This window comes from Pithys albifrons, chromosome 6 (genome assembly GCF_047495875.1).
Source record: "Pithys albifrons albifrons isolate INPA30051 chromosome 6, PitAlb_v1, whole genome shotgun sequence".
Lineage (NCBI taxonomy): Eukaryota > Metazoa > Chordata > Aves > Passeriformes > Thamnophilidae > Pithys > Pithys albifrons.
The window spans coordinates 18,593,918-18,610,720 of record NC_092463.1 but is presented as its reverse complement, the minus strand read 5'-3'; the positions used below and the strand labels follow the sequence as shown (position 1 = coordinate 18,610,720).

Below are 16,803 nucleotides of genomic sequence, written 5' to 3'. Positions count from 1 at the left end.
CAGGAAAACCCATTGGGTAAAAAAATCTTTGTGAACCTGTACTTTTATATGAAGTGACTGTACTTTTTTTTTTTCCAGAAATTGTTTGCTTTAAAGTTTCTTCTATAGAAAAGGGGTGGGGGTTTTTTTGAGAGGTAATTAATTTTAGACATGTACATCAAAAATACATTTTTTTACAGAGTTTGCAGTTTTGAGTTGTGATTTGAACAGACCAAAAGTTTGATTATGCTAATATTGAACTCAGCAAGTGAAGTACAGTCATGCCACCCTGACACCCGAGCCCGTCAGATCTTCGAAGCTCAGCAGGGTCGGGCCTAGTTAGTAGTTGGATGGGAGACCTCCTGGGAATACCGGGTGCTGTAGGTTCTAGTCCTGAGGACTTTCACTGTCACTGTTCAAGCTCGCTCCACCATGGCAGATGGACCTTAGGAGTTAAAGGGTGGGGCCAGTTCTGTGCATGCTGTGCCTCACCCAAAACATCCACTGCGCAGGCTGGAAGGGCACACCCACATGGGGAGAGCCCTTCCCAAATCTTCGTTCACAAGGCCTGGCCATGATGATGATGAACTCAACAACCGTCCTGAATGTGGTAGATAAAGCACGTGAACAATAAAGGCCCAAAGGTCAAAAAATAGAGCTTAAATCATACTATATTGAGAATTTATGTAGAGCTAGAAAACTGATAGTAAAAATTCTTAAGGAAGAGCTTGATATGCTGAACACTTCAACTATGGTCACTGCAGGCACTTTAAGCTCAGCAGAAATGATGTTGGTATAGTTTCTCTAAGCAAGAATAGCTTGTATTAAAACGCAGTGGAGAAAAGCTCAGTGTTGGATATTCTTTTGAGATACATTGTTCTGCAAGCTGAACTCAATTTAAATCTAACTTAATATTTCATGATCTGCCTTGGCTTATTTACATAAAAAATGGAGAACCTTGAAGGTAAACTGCCAGTTGTACTGTGATGTTACATATGATAAATTTAGCGATTGGAAATGCAAAGGACAACCACTGGCATTCCAAATCATGTTGTTCTAAGTGCAGAGATTTCAGGCTGACTAGGACTGTGGTATGTATGATTAGTTTGTTTCTTCCACATTTATGGCATTGGTTTTCTAACTCTAAGCATGTCCATAAATGATGCTGCAACCTTGGCTTAAGGAAAAAAGATTCAAGCCTGTAGAGGCAGTATTCTAATAGGGAAATAAAGTGGTGTGATTATTACTTTGGAGTGTGGTGTACTCTGAAAAAAAATTTGCCTAGGCCAAAGTGTTCCTTCTATGACATGTTGATCAGTCTCTTATAAGTATCTCTGTATGGGGAATGCCACAGTGTAACATCTAAAATTCCTTGTCTTTCTTGGGCTTCCTCTCACTGGCAACAAAATTAAGAGAACAGATTCAAGGCGTGGATGTAGTAAGTTACAGAATCCAGTTTCACAGACTGAGTTTATCTGATACACAAAAGTCACCATTTTGTATCTTAATATATTTTTTCATACTATACATCTTTGTGGTGGTTTTGAGCACAGTAGTTAATGAGATAAATTATATCTCAAAGTCTCTAATAAGGCTTTTAAAGGGACTCGTTATTTGGATCTATAGACTGTATTTCTTTATTCCTAAACATTTAGTTTTCACTTTTTAAAGAGATGAAAAATAACCAAATTATTTTTTTCATTTATTTGTCACAAGATACTTATTATGATTTACTTTTCCCATATTTGACTCTACATGTGTGATATGTTTCTGGAGCCAATGTTCAGTAAAAGCTACTGGCAGTGAAATTAAGTATCAGTTAACAAATGCAGTTGATGTTTACCTGCCACTAGTCTATCACAGTATGCCAAGGACACGCTTGTCAAATTTAGTTTATTAGCCTTTCTGAAAGCTTAAAGAGGATACATCTGTAATTGATTTGAAGCAGAAGATACCTTAAACAGTGGGCAACATTTCCAATTAACAGATAAATCTCCCTCTTAAAACTGTTTGTTTCTTCTTGAATGCTGACATTGTTCTTCTTGGGTTTAATTTATTCACATTGCAGGAAAAGTGGTTATGTGTGACAGCCTTAAGTATCTTCAGCTCCCATCAGTTTTAATGTTGTAATTAGTGCCTCAAAGGTTCAGGCAAATTTTTTATCTGGCTAAAATCAAATGTGAAGACTGGTTGGGTAAAGGGCATGTGAAGTAGGGACATAGGCCATGTGTGTGTTTTTGCACTTGTCTGTGTTACTCGCTGACTGCCTCAAGGCTATCCTAACTTACCTCCAACTGTCTGTTTACATTAACTCATCAATAAGGCTTTCTCTATCTCTTGCTTTGCTGGTTTCGTAGTTCCTAGCTTTTACAGCTGATCTAGCCTGAAAATTCCTGATTTGGCAATAAGATGGGTATACCACTGGGATTTTCTGACATTCTGTTTTGCAAGTGTTTGCTGCCTTTCAGTGTGCATGAGTGACTTTATGGCTTTTGGAACACACTTAATGGATTAGCTGTGCTAAGCTCACTATTTGACGAGTGCAAGGCAGACTTTACATTTCCCATGCAGGTGATGGTACTCCCAATGGGTCATTCAGACATCCAAAGATAGACTGAGCTGGCATACTTACTGTTTTTTCTTTCTGTATTCTTGGGCGTAAGCCATGCTTTGGGTAAAGAGAGTTACAACATACAGTCCTGGAAGAGGGGTTTTTTATAGCTTTGAATGCCAGTAGTAAAGGCAGAGTCTGTGCATGTATGTCAGGTTTCAGACTTTATCCTGTAACGAGCAGAATAAGGACAACACAAGAATTCTGTTTTGCAGTAATATTCACACTGCTTGGTACTTTGCACTGACACTCCAGTTAAGCCATGGTTTGCAGGTGGAACATACAGTAAAGTCATAAAACTTGTCTTGTCTTAGGCAAACTCACTTTTCACCTAAGCACTGAAATGTAAAGAGCTTGCTGTTTCAGGCACCTACTTGCACTTCCCCATGTTTCTGTGTGATTTGAATTTTTGCTTTGTAGAGCTCTCATTTATTCATTTTTTCCCCTAGATATTTATTCAGTACACATCAGCCATCACCATTTTACCTGGTCAGTAGGCAAAACATGAGTTCATGTGCACACACAGGCACACTGTACTGTCCCAGGATAAGTAATTATTTAACTCAGCATATAAAACTTCTAACCTGTAACTTTTAAGACAAATGCAATTAGAAATCATAGTAATTTAGAACAGACATCTAATAATAATTCAGTATAGGAAGAAAAATATTCAATTTTAATTATTTAATGGTACAGTGTATTTTATCCTTCTGTTACAAGGTATGTTTTTAATTCAGGCTCATATATGTAGCATTTTTAAACTTCTGCTAGTATTTTTTTCAGTAACAAAAGCAACTTCATATTTTAAGTATTGTAATAGCATGTGCTGGATAAATCAGCAACTATAAAAGAAATTACTATGTATTTTACATATCAGTTGTAAGAATTGAAAGAAAGAGGGATTTTCCTAAGCAATGAGAGCAAGGATTTTGTGTCTGAAAGATTTGTTTCTAGCTTAAAAGGGAACTAAAATGTTTAATAAAATATATACACATACTTAAATATTTCCTGGAGATTAACATGTGTGTAGGGTATATGTACACAGATGAATGCATTTTAAAGGTTGATTAAATGTCCTCAGATTGCTGTAGGTTTCAGCTAGAAGAATGTACCACATCAATCATGAAGTTACTAACATTTCCATGTTTAAGTATCGTAGTGCATGTGAAGATTGGGGTCAACCAGAATATGGTATAATTACATTATAAAACAAAAGAAGAAATCCTTAAAGGCCATTCTGTGTGTCTGGTCAAACAAACTTCATATACTTGGATCTATGTTAAGTGACTGAGAAATGTGCTCAAGAGTTAAAACAGGTTTCCTTGAGCAGACAGACTTCAAAAGGGTGCTTGTGTGTATAAACCCTCTTTTTTCCCCCTCTTTGGAAATGAAATTATTAATTTTTTTATATCAGCCTCCTTTAGCTTTTTCAACTTTGTGAACTTTGAGTACTGTGTCCAGTTCTGGGCTCCTCACTTCAAGAAAGACATTGAGATGTGTGTCTAGGGCAGGGCACCAAAGCTGGTGAAGGGTCTGGATCACAAGTCCTAAGAGAAGCAGCTGAGTGAGCTAGGGGTGTTTAGCCTGGAGACAAGGAGGCTTGGGGGGACCTTATCACTTGCTACAACTGCCCAAAAGGAGGTTGTACGCAAGTGGAGGTCAGTGTCGTCTCCCAAGAATACTGACAGAAAGAGAGGACGTCGTCTTACACTGCACCAGAGGAGGTCAAAGAATTTCTTCAGAGAAAGGACTGTCAAGCATTGAAGTGGACTGCCCAGGGAGGTGGTGGAGTCAATCTCCCTAGAAGTGTTCAGCTATTGGATGTGGCACTTAATGCTGTGGTTTAGTTAACAAGGTGATGATTGGCTAAAGGTTAGACTTGAGGATCTTGAAGGTTTTTTCCAACCAAAATGATTCTATGATTTATGTGTGACACCTGGGTACTCAATGTAAAATACCAGTATAAAAAACTTTGGATTGCATGATACCAAATGTAGGTGACTGCTTTAGTGACTTATACACAGAAAATTTACCCATCTTTTGGGCTTCTTTATCTCTTGGCATCTGACATCTTCTGACACTGCAGATGAGATCCTGGACTGCAGACCAGTGCAGACTGATAAAAATTCCCTGATCCTTATCTGACAGTGGCTCTTTTAGAGTTTTGCTTCATTTTTTTATGTACTTGACATGAACTTGCTTGTTTTGCTCTGGGTTTCTGTATTTGGGAGACTACTTCATGCTGTGAGCATGGATTTTTTACATGTCAAATTTGCTAATAAACATGAGGTTTTTTCTGAAATACTTGGTGAGAGTACAGTCAAAGGAGTTCTAGCTGTAAAAAAGTGGTAGCAAGCTTATAAGTTTTTGTGCAGAGTGCTCTGTTAGCAATGCTGATCTTGTAATTCCTGTATGCTTGTGTTTGCTGTGAGATAAGAATACTTCAGAGAAGCTAAGGCACGGCTTCAGCTGCCAGCATATTCTTTATTATTTTTCTTCTAAGAATAGACGTAAATTTTATAATTGCTGTGTGTTGGAATTGGAACATATATCAATAGTCTAACTTTACTAAGCAATGGGAAACCACTATGATGTTTTCAAATCACTTAAGAAAAAGAGTGTTTCAGTTTGGATCTGACAATATTTGTCTCTTCCTTAAGTTGCTGACCAGCAAAGAAGAGAGAAACTAAGAAAGAAGATAGCCAGGTGTGAAGAGAAAATGAGTGTGTGTGAAACTATCTCCCGATCCAGCTCAAGAGGCAGTGGAAGGCTCCTGCCATCCTCTTTTGGAAAGGTAAATATTTTAATTTTTTTTAGTAGGTACTATCATATACTTGCCTCCCACAATAACAGCTGATCACTGCTGTGCAGCAACTCTAGAGTGAAGTCTGGCATATTTCAACCAGCAGAAAGCAGACAAGGGGCTTCCTGGCAAGTGCCCAGCACCAAATGCGTGTCTCGACCTTCTGACAAGTATGTCAGTTATCTGGATGAAGAGTGCTTGCAGTAAATACAAGCTCTAACTGTGATTGAATTCTCTTGCTGAAATTTCTATGTCCTCTGTGTCACTCCAGAGCTTTGTACCGTTTCCTAAGGCAGAACTCTAGTTACCTTTTAACCTTTCAAGGAGAAGAATCAAGAATCTTCCACTTTTTTCTTTATCCAGAGTCCCATTTGGAAGTACATTTCTTATCTAACAGTATGCTACATGCTTCAATTGCAGTTATTGGTAGTGAAAATAGTACTTAGGCCATACTGTTCTGTGAATATATATATATATATATTCTTTTTATATATATAGGTTGACAGAATATTCTGAGTTGAAAGGGATCCACAAGGATCATCAAATCCAACCCTTAGCCTTGCATAAGACCATCCCCAAGAGTCACACTATCTGCCCGAGAGTATCATCCAAATGCCTCTTGAACTCTGGCAGGCCTGATGTTGTGACCACTTCCCCTGTTCCAGTGCCCAAACACCCTCTGTGGGAAGAACCTTTTTCTATATCCAACCTAAATCTCCCCTGACACAGCTTCAGGCCATTCCTTTGGGTCCTGTCACTGGTCACCACAGAGCAAAGTGCCTGCCCCTCCTCTTCCCCTCACACTTCCCCTCACAAGGAGTTGTAGACTGTAGTGAGATCTCTTCTGCAGGCTGAGCAGACCAAGTGCCCTTAGCCACTCCTCATATGGTTTCCCCTCAAGGCCCTTCACCATCTTCCTTCCCCTCTGAACACTCTCTAAAAGCTGAATATCTTTCTTGTATTGTGGTGCCCAAAACTGCACACAATATTCAAGGTGAGGCCGCCCCAGTGCAGAGCAGAGCAGGACAATCTGCTCCCTCGACCGGCTGGTGATGCTTTGCCTGATGTTCCCCAGGACACGGTTGGCCCTCCTGGCTGCCAGGGCACTGCTGACTCATACTCAACTGTCCATCAACCAGGACTCCATGTCCGTTTCCACAGCACTGCTTTCCAGCCTCTCATTCCCCAGTCTGTACATCTGGGGTTGCCCCATCCCAAGTGCTGAATCCGGCACTTTCCCTTGTTGAACTTCATATGGTTGGTGATTGCCCATCCCTCAAATTTGTTGAGATCTCTCTGCAGGGCCTCCCTGCCTTTGAGGAAGTCAATACTTGTCATCCAGGTGTTTTTGAATCTTCTGGCCTGGGTTGTACCAGCTGTGTGATGCTCCCAATTAATTTCAGGCAAATTGAAGTCCCTCATAAGGGCAAGGGCAGTTGACTTGGAAGTGTCCCTTAGCTCCTCAAAGAATAATTTGTCAGTGTAATTGTCCTGGCTGGGAGGGCTACATCAGACTCCCACAATGACATCCATATTATTTGTTTACTCCTTGATTCTCACCCAGAGGCTCAACAGCATCATTGCCAACTGTGAGCATCATACATTCTGTATGTATGTATGTATGGCCAAACTTCGCGAACGAAGATTTGGGAAGGGCTCTCCCCAGGTGGGGGTGTGCCCTTCGAGCCTGTGCAGTGGTTTTTTTTTTGTTTTGTTTTGTTTGTTTTTTTGGGTTTTTTTTAGGTGAGGCTCAGCATGTGCAGAACTGGCCCCACCATTTTAAGTCCCAAGGTCCATCTGCCACGGCCGAGTGAGCTTGGACAGTGACAGTGAAGTCCTCAGGACTGTCTACAGCACCCGGTACTAACCAGGGCTGACCCTGCTGAGCATCCGAGATCTGACGGGATCGGGTGGCAGGGAGGCATTTAAGTGCTCGGTACGGTCTCCACTGAGACTCGAACTCACGACCTTGTGATCAGAGTCTGGAGTGCTCACCATTACACCACGGGACATTCTAATCCTTCTATAACACACAGTGCGACCCCTCCACTTCTTCTGCCCTGCCTATCCCTCCTGAAGAGCCTATAACTATCCAGCAGGGCACACCAGTCACAGGATTCATCCCACTAGGTTTCACTTAACACCAGTGATGTCAAATCTCTGGGACTGGGCCAAAGCTTTTAGCTCCTCATTTGTTCCTCCTGCATCGTGCGTTAGTGTAGAAACAGTTCAGGTGTGGTACATTCTAGCCAACAGCTTGTGAAGCAGATTGAGGGATCCTGTAAGTGCTCTTTTCCTCGAGTTTTTGCACACCACTTTTTGTTACTGACACCAGCATTCACTTTTTATGCATTCTGTCAAGTCAGGTGCCTTTATTTCATCATTTGCATTTTTCATGTACCTGCATTTATTACTGTTTAATCTTGCAGCAGAGCACAGAAACTGTTTTCAGTTGAGACTGTGCTTTTTGCATGGTAAAATGAAACAGAAGTAAAAATAATTTCCCCAAATTACATAATACATGTTATACATGTCTTAAAATCTGTGTGATATAGTTAGTGTATTTTGTTATACACTGAGCTAACTATGAAACTGAATAGTTGTAATGTGTCTTCAACCTGACCAGTCTGCTCTTTGTTTCATACAAAGGTTAAATGCACAGTGAATTCAGAACAATGAATACTTTACCTGTTATATGTAGTTATAAATGTAAAGCTACTGTAATGTGAGAATCTACTAGGAATTTTAATGAGCAGAGAAAGTAAATTCTGTAGTCCTTACTAGAATTCATTTCTGACTTTTTGAAATAATCAGTGATTGTCATCAAAGAAAGTGTTTTGATCAGAGTCAAAAACATTGCATCCAGACTTGTGGGTTAAGAGGTGATCGAAGTGTATGGTGCATCATGAATTTCTCTACTTCTAGCAGAAGACCTAAGTGAGAAGCTGAGGAATAGGATCATTCTCAAACAGCACAGTGGAGAGCATCTTTTGGATCTGTGGGAGTGCTAGAAATGAAATTGTTTTGGGGACAGTAGCTTATGTCTCACAGTGAAGCAGAAGGACAAGGAAGCATAAGATGCCCTGAGGGCAGCTGTACTTCTCTTCTGCTCCCCTCTTTCTAACTGAGACCATGTGTAAAAGTTAATCAAAATAGGATGTTAAATTACAGATACAGATACTGAAAGGGCTCCTGAGTTTGTGTTTGTCTTTGTGAATATGTATTTTTTCATATTTACATACAGATTTATGAGACAGATAAACAGAAAATACAAAGACATCTATGCACACTGAAATCCGTGGATTTTTAATTTTATTTTTCTATACAGACTGATTTGGTTTTTAAACATTCATCTGATTTATTAAGCAGGTCAAATTGTGTGAAGTTCAACATGATTTGTCTCTGAAGTAAGAAAACCTGAACTGAGCTGGCCATGAGTAAAATCTCTGATTTGAACAACACTTGGTATTTTATATCTCGTGTTCAAGTAATCCTATTAATAGGCATTTCTGGCTGCTAATGATTTCTGTAAAAGAAATGAACCCATACCAAAAGTCAGTTGAAGAAGGGCAGCTTCACAGGAAGTTAATTTTTTTCTTTTAACTGTTTGAAGCATGGTTGCCAGTACCTTAACATTTCAAGATCCCTTTCAGTCTGTTTTTTGATACTTCTGTTTTCTGAAGAGTTACAGTTGTGACTATTTGCTAGTGCATATGAAATACAGATTGTGAAACACCATTAACTGTTGCTAGTCTCTCTTGTTAATTTTGTATGCAACACACGTGTGGCTTTGTGAAATACCTACTCAAATACTTTATATTTAAAGATTTATTGTACTGTTATTTACCGTCTGAAGATGTATTGTGCTTGAATTAGTTTTGTCAGAAGGAGAGAGGTAAGTGACTAAACAAAGCAGAAGAACCTTCTGAGTATCAAAGAAAGTTGTTATCGGGAATGTTCAGTACAAATTTCCTTTCAAACTTCAGAGTGACAATCACCTCTCATGCTGATTGTTTGAATTAATAGATTTCCATATACACATTCAATAATACCCCTTATTAATAATATCAAAGTATTGGATGAAAGTAGGAACCTACCACATTGTATAGTTGATACACATGCACATAAGGAAACTGTAACAGGAACATGCTTTTGAAAGAGAAAAATAGTTATTGCTGCCAGTATGCAAATGGTTAGAGTCCAATTTGCTCACGTATTTGTGTGGGTTTTCTCTCTTGCCTTTCCTAATTTATAACTCATTACAGAAGTGAGATGAAGCGAACAGATGACATGCAAAGGGTTTATGACAGCAACAACTCTAAAGGCAGCTTGTCGCTTCCTACAGGAGACCTTTGCTCTGTCCATGCAGCAGACAGCAGGCGCTCAGCCCGCTTACAGCAGTATGTAAGTGGCTTATAAACGAGGATGTGTCAAGTTAAAAGAATCAGACACTCTTTTATTTCAAAATTGTAGTTTCTGTATCTTGACTGTGCAGTTCGTGAAGCATCGCTTCGATCTCATTTTATTATGGTAGATGAACTATTGGAAGACTTTTTCATACAAGAAAAAGTTAATGTCAAGATTTAGATTTATCTTAGTGTAACTTCAGTGACCCCAGTGAAAGCCACCTTGGACCTTTTATGTGCAAAAGGATTTAGCAAGCTTTCTCTTCAAAGTTCGGTCTTTATGAGGCATCTGACACTTCAGTGGCTTTTGGGTTGAGAAACTAAACTTCTTTTAGAAAGTAAAAGCAACTTCCAGAGAAATCTTGGATACTCTCTCTGTGTTACTACTTTTGCCCATCTTTTGCACTGTTCACTTTGCCCCAGTTTTGGGACTAATAAAACTGAAGCATAAATGCATACTTTGTGAAACCTTTTAAAGGAGCTGCGGAAATGTGTCATTGAGTAAACTTGTATCTTTGAAAACAAATTACAGTTGGTTGAATCAATAGAATAAGAACGTATATTGGTAAGCAAGATATGCGTTGAGATTTTTGACTTCAAATTACAGTAGTTCTTGATAGTTTTAATATATCTAAAGCTATGATACTACCATGGAATAGTTTTTAATTGTGTCTGAAGAATATAATCAAATATATTTTAATCAGTGTGCTACTGTATATTTGTCTTCTTTTTTGTTTCCTACCTAAACATCTGATATTTTTATAGATAACAGACTAGAGAAGAAAATGAACTTAACTTGCTTACAGTTTACTTGCCTGTGCTAACACAGGTGTACAAATAATTTTCTGAAGGTTCAGAGACAAATGGCAGACAAACAGCTTTCTCTGACACTTCTTAAACTCTTTTTGAAGTCACCAACATAGTTCCTTTTTTCTGATACTGTTTCTATTTGTATTTCAGGGCTAAACTTCCTAGATTAGGCAGTAAAGTTTTACCCCAGGATAAGGACTTTGAAGGACATTCTTCTTTCTCAGTACTTGAATGAGGACATCTTGCAACTGACACAAATACAGCTTAGGGTTGCAGTTCTCTCTAGTCACTGGAGAGCTACTTGGTCTGTTCTACTTAAGAAACACTTGATGAGGAGAAGAAAAGAACTGCCCTAAGCTTCCTAATATATAAGGAATGCTTAAATCTAGGATATTGCTACATCAACGCTGTACCTTTGTCTTGTTCTAGGATCAGCTCAACTGCTTCCAAAGAATAGAACATGTCCCTTTCATGAGCTGTAGTTGAGTAATTAGCTAATATTACTTCATATATTTTATTAGTTATTTTTCTGCATAATGTAGGGAACTAGTCATCCTATCCTCACAAATGCTTCTACAATCTGTCTTATATTGCAGCTCCGTGAACTGATCTAGTCACTGAGAGTAAAAACTCTCAAGAAAAATTATGCTGCGTATAATATACATTGAAGGATATGGAATTAGCTTTTCAAAAATGTCTATATAGGTGGACCCTGAAACTTTCCAGTCTTATCTGTTTTCTATACTGCAGAGCTACCACTGCAAGTATTTTGTATGCAAACAATCACACTGGTAAGCCTCATTATAGTGCTTGCTAACACAGGCATTTGTTTGGCATTGTAACTGCATGTTATCAGTTCAGCATTTAATTATGCTGCAGTAGTAAAATAAAGTTGGCTCACATCATCAAGAAGAGCTTATTTTGCCTCAGCTAACTAAAAAAAATACCTCTTTGCATTAGGCATCAGCAACTGTGGACACTGGGTTGCTAGAATAGCATAGACAGATCTTACTGATGTGAGAGAAAGTAGTTGTGAAGGAAATATATGGTATGACATCAGTGTGATCTGTGACTTCATTTTCATGGTAAAATACTTGCATTTTTAATATTCCTTTAAATAATGTTAACTATATGCCACAAGATGTATATTCATCATATTTGAGCTTTAAAATATTTTCTGAAAGGAAAAAAAGGGAATAGTGTAGATTCCTAGCAATAACAGTAGCTAGCAGTGTTATGAGAAAATGTAGCATTTATATAGGAAGTCTATTGCTTAGTATTTTTAAAACACCTTTTTTAGGATTGAATGGTAGAACAGAAAATCTGTGAATATTTACAAGCTATCCTACTAATTATGTAGTTTAATATACTATACCATATATTACTGGTTTACTAGTAATATATTACTATCCTATACTATCTATTAGTAGGCTGCAATGTCATGAATCTTCAATAAATGTATAAGGATTTCCAATTTTGATTGTTTCTAATTTGGCGGGGTTTTTCCCCTCTGCCTCCCCCAGTAGACTTCAGAAATCTCAGGACAAGTATTGATTATCTTGCAGATTTCCCACAGGCAACTTCTTTTACAGCTATTTCTGCCGCTTTCATTGGCATTCAGTCCATTGTTGTTTCTGGGTGGGGAAAATCACATACCCAACCTTCAATCCACATCTTAATCAGCAGATTTTCAAAAAGTGAAGTGTTCTTCAGGATTTTCTCCAGGTTTGTGTTGTGCTCAGGCAATGAAGTACAACTGGAAATCCACTGATTTAGTGTCCACTTAGTGTCTCAAAGTGGTTTCCACATAGACTAAATTATAAGATCAGGTCAGGCTGCTCAGTGAATCTTAAATCTTCTCAGCTGGCAGTTATGGTTGTATGTCATAAATAAATGCATATTACAGCATATGTATTAAGTCATATCATACTGGCTCCCCTCTTTCTTGGTTCTTCTGTAGGGCAGAAGTTCCTTCAATGACTTCAGTAACATAATGCTTCTGCTTAATAGTTGTTATGTGTTTGATAGAAACATAATAGAAATTAATGAAACGTATATGGAAATCACCTTCCCTCTGTTCCTTTTTTTCCTGCAGAGCTTATGGCTTGTACAAGTGGCTCCTTATCTTCCTGTTCCTTGTTCAGGTTGTGGAGGTACATCCACAAGTTAATCTCTGTGTTAGCCTATCTGAACCTAAACTTCAAGTTTGTTAAGAACTTCAATAGGCCTTAGAAATTGAATTTTCTTCTTGGGAAGCATGTCTACTTTTATACTTTATCTTAAATCTTACAGCACATTGTTGCTGCTGACGTGGATCCGTATGAACTGCCTGAGTGTAAGGGAAGTATGATAATAATTTCAAAAACTTAGCTGTTGGTTTTGAATTGGATTTTCTCCGCTGTTTTATTTTAGTTGTTATTTTGCCTTGCATTTTACTGATTTCATGGTAGAGCAATGAGATTTTCCAGAATAACACTATCCTTAGCTTATGTCCCTCACTGTTGCATTGTAAACACTGTCTCTGAGAGGGAGTTGTGGTGCCGGGTAGTTTGAGTGCACACAATGTGAGTCATCTCTTCTCCATCATACAGTTGTGTGTAACAGAATTTCCTGAGTAGTTATACATGTAGAGAAAATGAGTTCATTTATTCAAAATTTTGTTTGCTGATAGGTTTCTGGTTTAATCTTCTAGTTCTGCAGTATGCGTGCCCTTGGAGATTGTAAAATAATTTTCACTGACTGACAGAATATTCAGGGTGTGGCTGTATCCTAAATTGGAAAAGAATATACAACAGCTGTTTTAGTAAGGTGCTTTCCAATTTTGCAGATACATTGTAAAGCACATTTATTAGTGTGCATACCCTGTCTAGGTATTTATGCTTTGAAGTTGCAAAATTTTCTCTATGAGAGAAATAAAATTTCTATTTAATTGTTCTTTCTCATTTAAAAAAAAAAAGATTAAGATGTCACTTAGATTTCTGTCTTACTTGTTTTTACCACAGTGTCTTAATACAATTAATGAATAATGTTGAATTTTTAAGCATGGGATAATTATGAGTAATGTCTACTTTACCTTGCCTGGGTGGTATGAACAGAGCATACCCAAATAAAATAATTTGCCTCAGTGCAATGAATCCTTGACTTCTAAAAGTGTATTGAGCCTTTGGACTAAAATGATTAAACTCTTAGTTTGATGTAGCCATTAATTTTCTGTAACAGAGCACCAATGTTTTGCTACTGAAGCAAACCATTTGCATATTACTCTCTTATTTCCTGGACTAGGTTTTAAAATGTGTTTGCACTGGGGCTACTCAGAAACCACTCTGATATAAAAATTGAAACTTTTTACATAGAAATCACCTCCACGTTGATGACAATAATAAGTGGAAGTACCATCATAAGCAAAGCTGGTAACTTGCAAAGCAATCAAATGCTGTTTTCTTTTTTTGTAGAGTTTCTTGGAAGCAGAAGACAGAGGCAGTCTCTGCCCGTGTGCCAGGCAGGCACAGTACCTATCAAGAGCAATGTCTCCTTATGGCGAGCATGACTTCGTTCACTCCAGTGCAGTCAAATATGGCTGCAAATGTTCTCAGAATATATCTAAGGCATCTCGCTCAGACTCCAATATCAGTACAAGGCCACCAAGACACAGCTTTGGACTTTCATGTAGTCGCTCCATGGATAGTTTTGTGAGCATGAGTCATGCACAGAGGTGTCAAGAAAGCAACTCCAAAGAATGCAGCGGGGATCTTCTAGAGAAGCACTCCAAATACTTTACTAAGAGCCGAAAACCTTTTACTCCACGCACCTTAATATCAAATGCTAAATCTTTCCTCTCACAGTACAGGTATTACTATCCTCCTCGAAGGAAAAAGAAGAATCCCCGCAAGCAGCGTGTGGAAACTCAAACACAGACTGATATAGTCAGGTACAGAGATTGAAATTTTAGTTTGAAACTGTGGAATTTGTGTGTTATCACAACAGTATCATCAGCAAGGCCTTTGTTGACACTGTCTCCCAGAACATACTGCTGTAAAAGCTGGTAGCCCACGGCTTGGACAGGTATACCCTTTGCTGGGTTAAGAGCTGGCTGGATGGCCAGGCCCAGAGACTGCTGGTGAACGGGGCTGCATCCAGCTGGTGGCCAGTCACTTATAGTGTCCCCCAGGGATCAGCTTTGTTTAACATCTTTGTCAATGATTTAGATGAGGGGATTGAGTCCACCATTAGCACATTTGCAGATGACACCAAGTTGGGAGGGAGTGTCAATCAGCTGGAAGGCAGGAGGGCTCTGCAGAGGGATCTGGATAGACTTAACCCATGCAGCGCTACAGGCTGGGCATAGAGTAGCTGGAGAGCTGCCAGGCAGAAAAGGACCTGGGAGTCTGGATTAACAGGAAGCTGGACGTGAGCCAGCAGTGTGCCCGGGTGGCCAAGAAGGCCAATGGCATCCTGATCCATATCAGGAACAGTGTGGCCAACAGGTCCAGGAAAGTGATTCTTCCCCCTGTACCCAGCACTGGTGAGGCCACACCTCAAGTATTATGTCCAGTTCTGTGTCCCTCAGTTCACAAAGGATGTCAAAGTGCTGCAGCAAGTCCAGAGAAGAGCAGCAAGGCTGGTGAAGGGACTTGAACACGAGCCTTGAGAGGAGACACTGAGGGAACTGGGCTTGTTCAGCCTAGAAAAAAGAGGAGGCTCAGGGGAGACCTCATCACTCTCTACTACTACCTGAAAGGAGATTGTAGCCAGGCTGGGGTTGGTCTCTTCTCCCAGTATGAGAAGAGGACATGATCTTACGCTCTATCAATATGAGAAGAGGAGGACATGGTCTTACACTATGCCAGGAGAGCTTCAGGTTGAATGTTAGGAGGAAGTTGTGTACAGAGAGGGAGATCAGGCATTGAAATGGACTGCCCAAGGAGGTGGTGGTGGATCAAGGCTTTGACTTGATGACCTCAGAGGTCTTTTCCAACCGAGCTGATTCTATGATTCTGTGATTCATAAAAACAACATGTTTTGCTCTCATGTACATTTGTATAAAATCAGAATAATTGTTCTGAAGTTATTCTAGATATGCTTAGCAAAAGCTAGAACACTGGCATATTTTGTTGTCTTCTATCTGGAGCAACTGCTTTCATCTATACAAATAGGATATGAATTGCCACTGATTTCAAACTGTGGGATCTTACATCTGCAGGTGATAGTCATTCCCTCTCTCTTCCCTAGGCCCTCACTGGTGTGTAGTTCTGCTTTCTGTCTCATAAAGAATTAACCAGTATAGACCTGCAAGTAGGTTCCTCACTGTTACCCCCGTAGTCTTATACTTTCCAGTTTGTTAATTAATATATCATGCAAAGATCCTTGTATTAACTCTTGAATGCAGCTGTTCATTGTCTTTTTATCACTTGAATTGAAATACCTTCAAGTATACCCTATATGAAATATTTTAAATAAAATTAGTGTCCTTCTCATGTATTGAACTTCTTAGCAAATTGAACAGTTTTGATTTAGTTGGTTTTACTGATTCTACCTCATTAAGAGAAATCTTTTCCCCTTTGTGTCCTCACTGCCTGCATGTCTAACTCTGGTTTTGCAATAGAACAAATTAGGAATTTCCTCAGACTTGGAATTATGATAGTTTCAGCTCCATATGGCAACTGTTGATTTTCTTGCTGAGGGTCATCTATATTCCTGGTGCACTTCTAGTTTTAGGATCATCTCCATTCTTAATTCTGAACAATTGTTTTGGATAATTCAGCTATCTCCTGTCAATATGCAGCAAAACTATGGATTTGGATCACCTATGAATGACTATTGTCATACTTTAAAATGAGCAATAACTTGGCTTTGTTATGGGAATAGAAATCTGGTAGACATTTTCTAAACTGTCTGGTACTAGTTCTGTTCAGACTGATGGGAAATTTCCACAGTGGCACTGGTATTCTCATCCTGCATATTTTGAAAACAGCCTACTTGGAAATCTAATACCTCTCTAAATTTTGTAGGTTTTCATCTGTAGACAATGTGTGTGGGAGAAAAGTTACAATTGAGCAGCAGAGGATTGCATTGAAGGTAATAATGCATCTGTCAGTCATCTGGGCACTCTTAACCATATCCCTCCCCATCATTATGGGTTATATACTTAATCACTGCCACAGCAGTATACAGCTGATTTAGGTTTCATTTTCTGT

The 16,803-nt window shown here is 39.0% G+C and overlaps 1 protein-coding gene across 2 annotated transcripts in view; it reads left to right on the top strand.

The window, feature by feature from the left end:
* Positions 1 to 16,803, top strand: part of SPATA7 (spermatogenesis associated 7) — a 45,712-nt gene that overhangs the window by 16,293 nt on the left and 12,616 nt on the right. For both annotated transcript variants that reach the window (XM_071557704.1, XM_071557705.1), the window contains 3 exons: positions 5,251 to 5,384; positions 14,062 to 14,537; positions 16,618 to 16,684. In XM_071557704.1, coding sequence (XP_071413805.1) covers positions 5,251 to 5,384; positions 14,062 to 14,537; positions 16,618 to 16,684 — 677 coding nt within the window. The remainder of the gene's footprint in view (positions 1 to 5,250; positions 5,385 to 14,061; positions 14,538 to 16,617; positions 16,685 to 16,803) is intronic.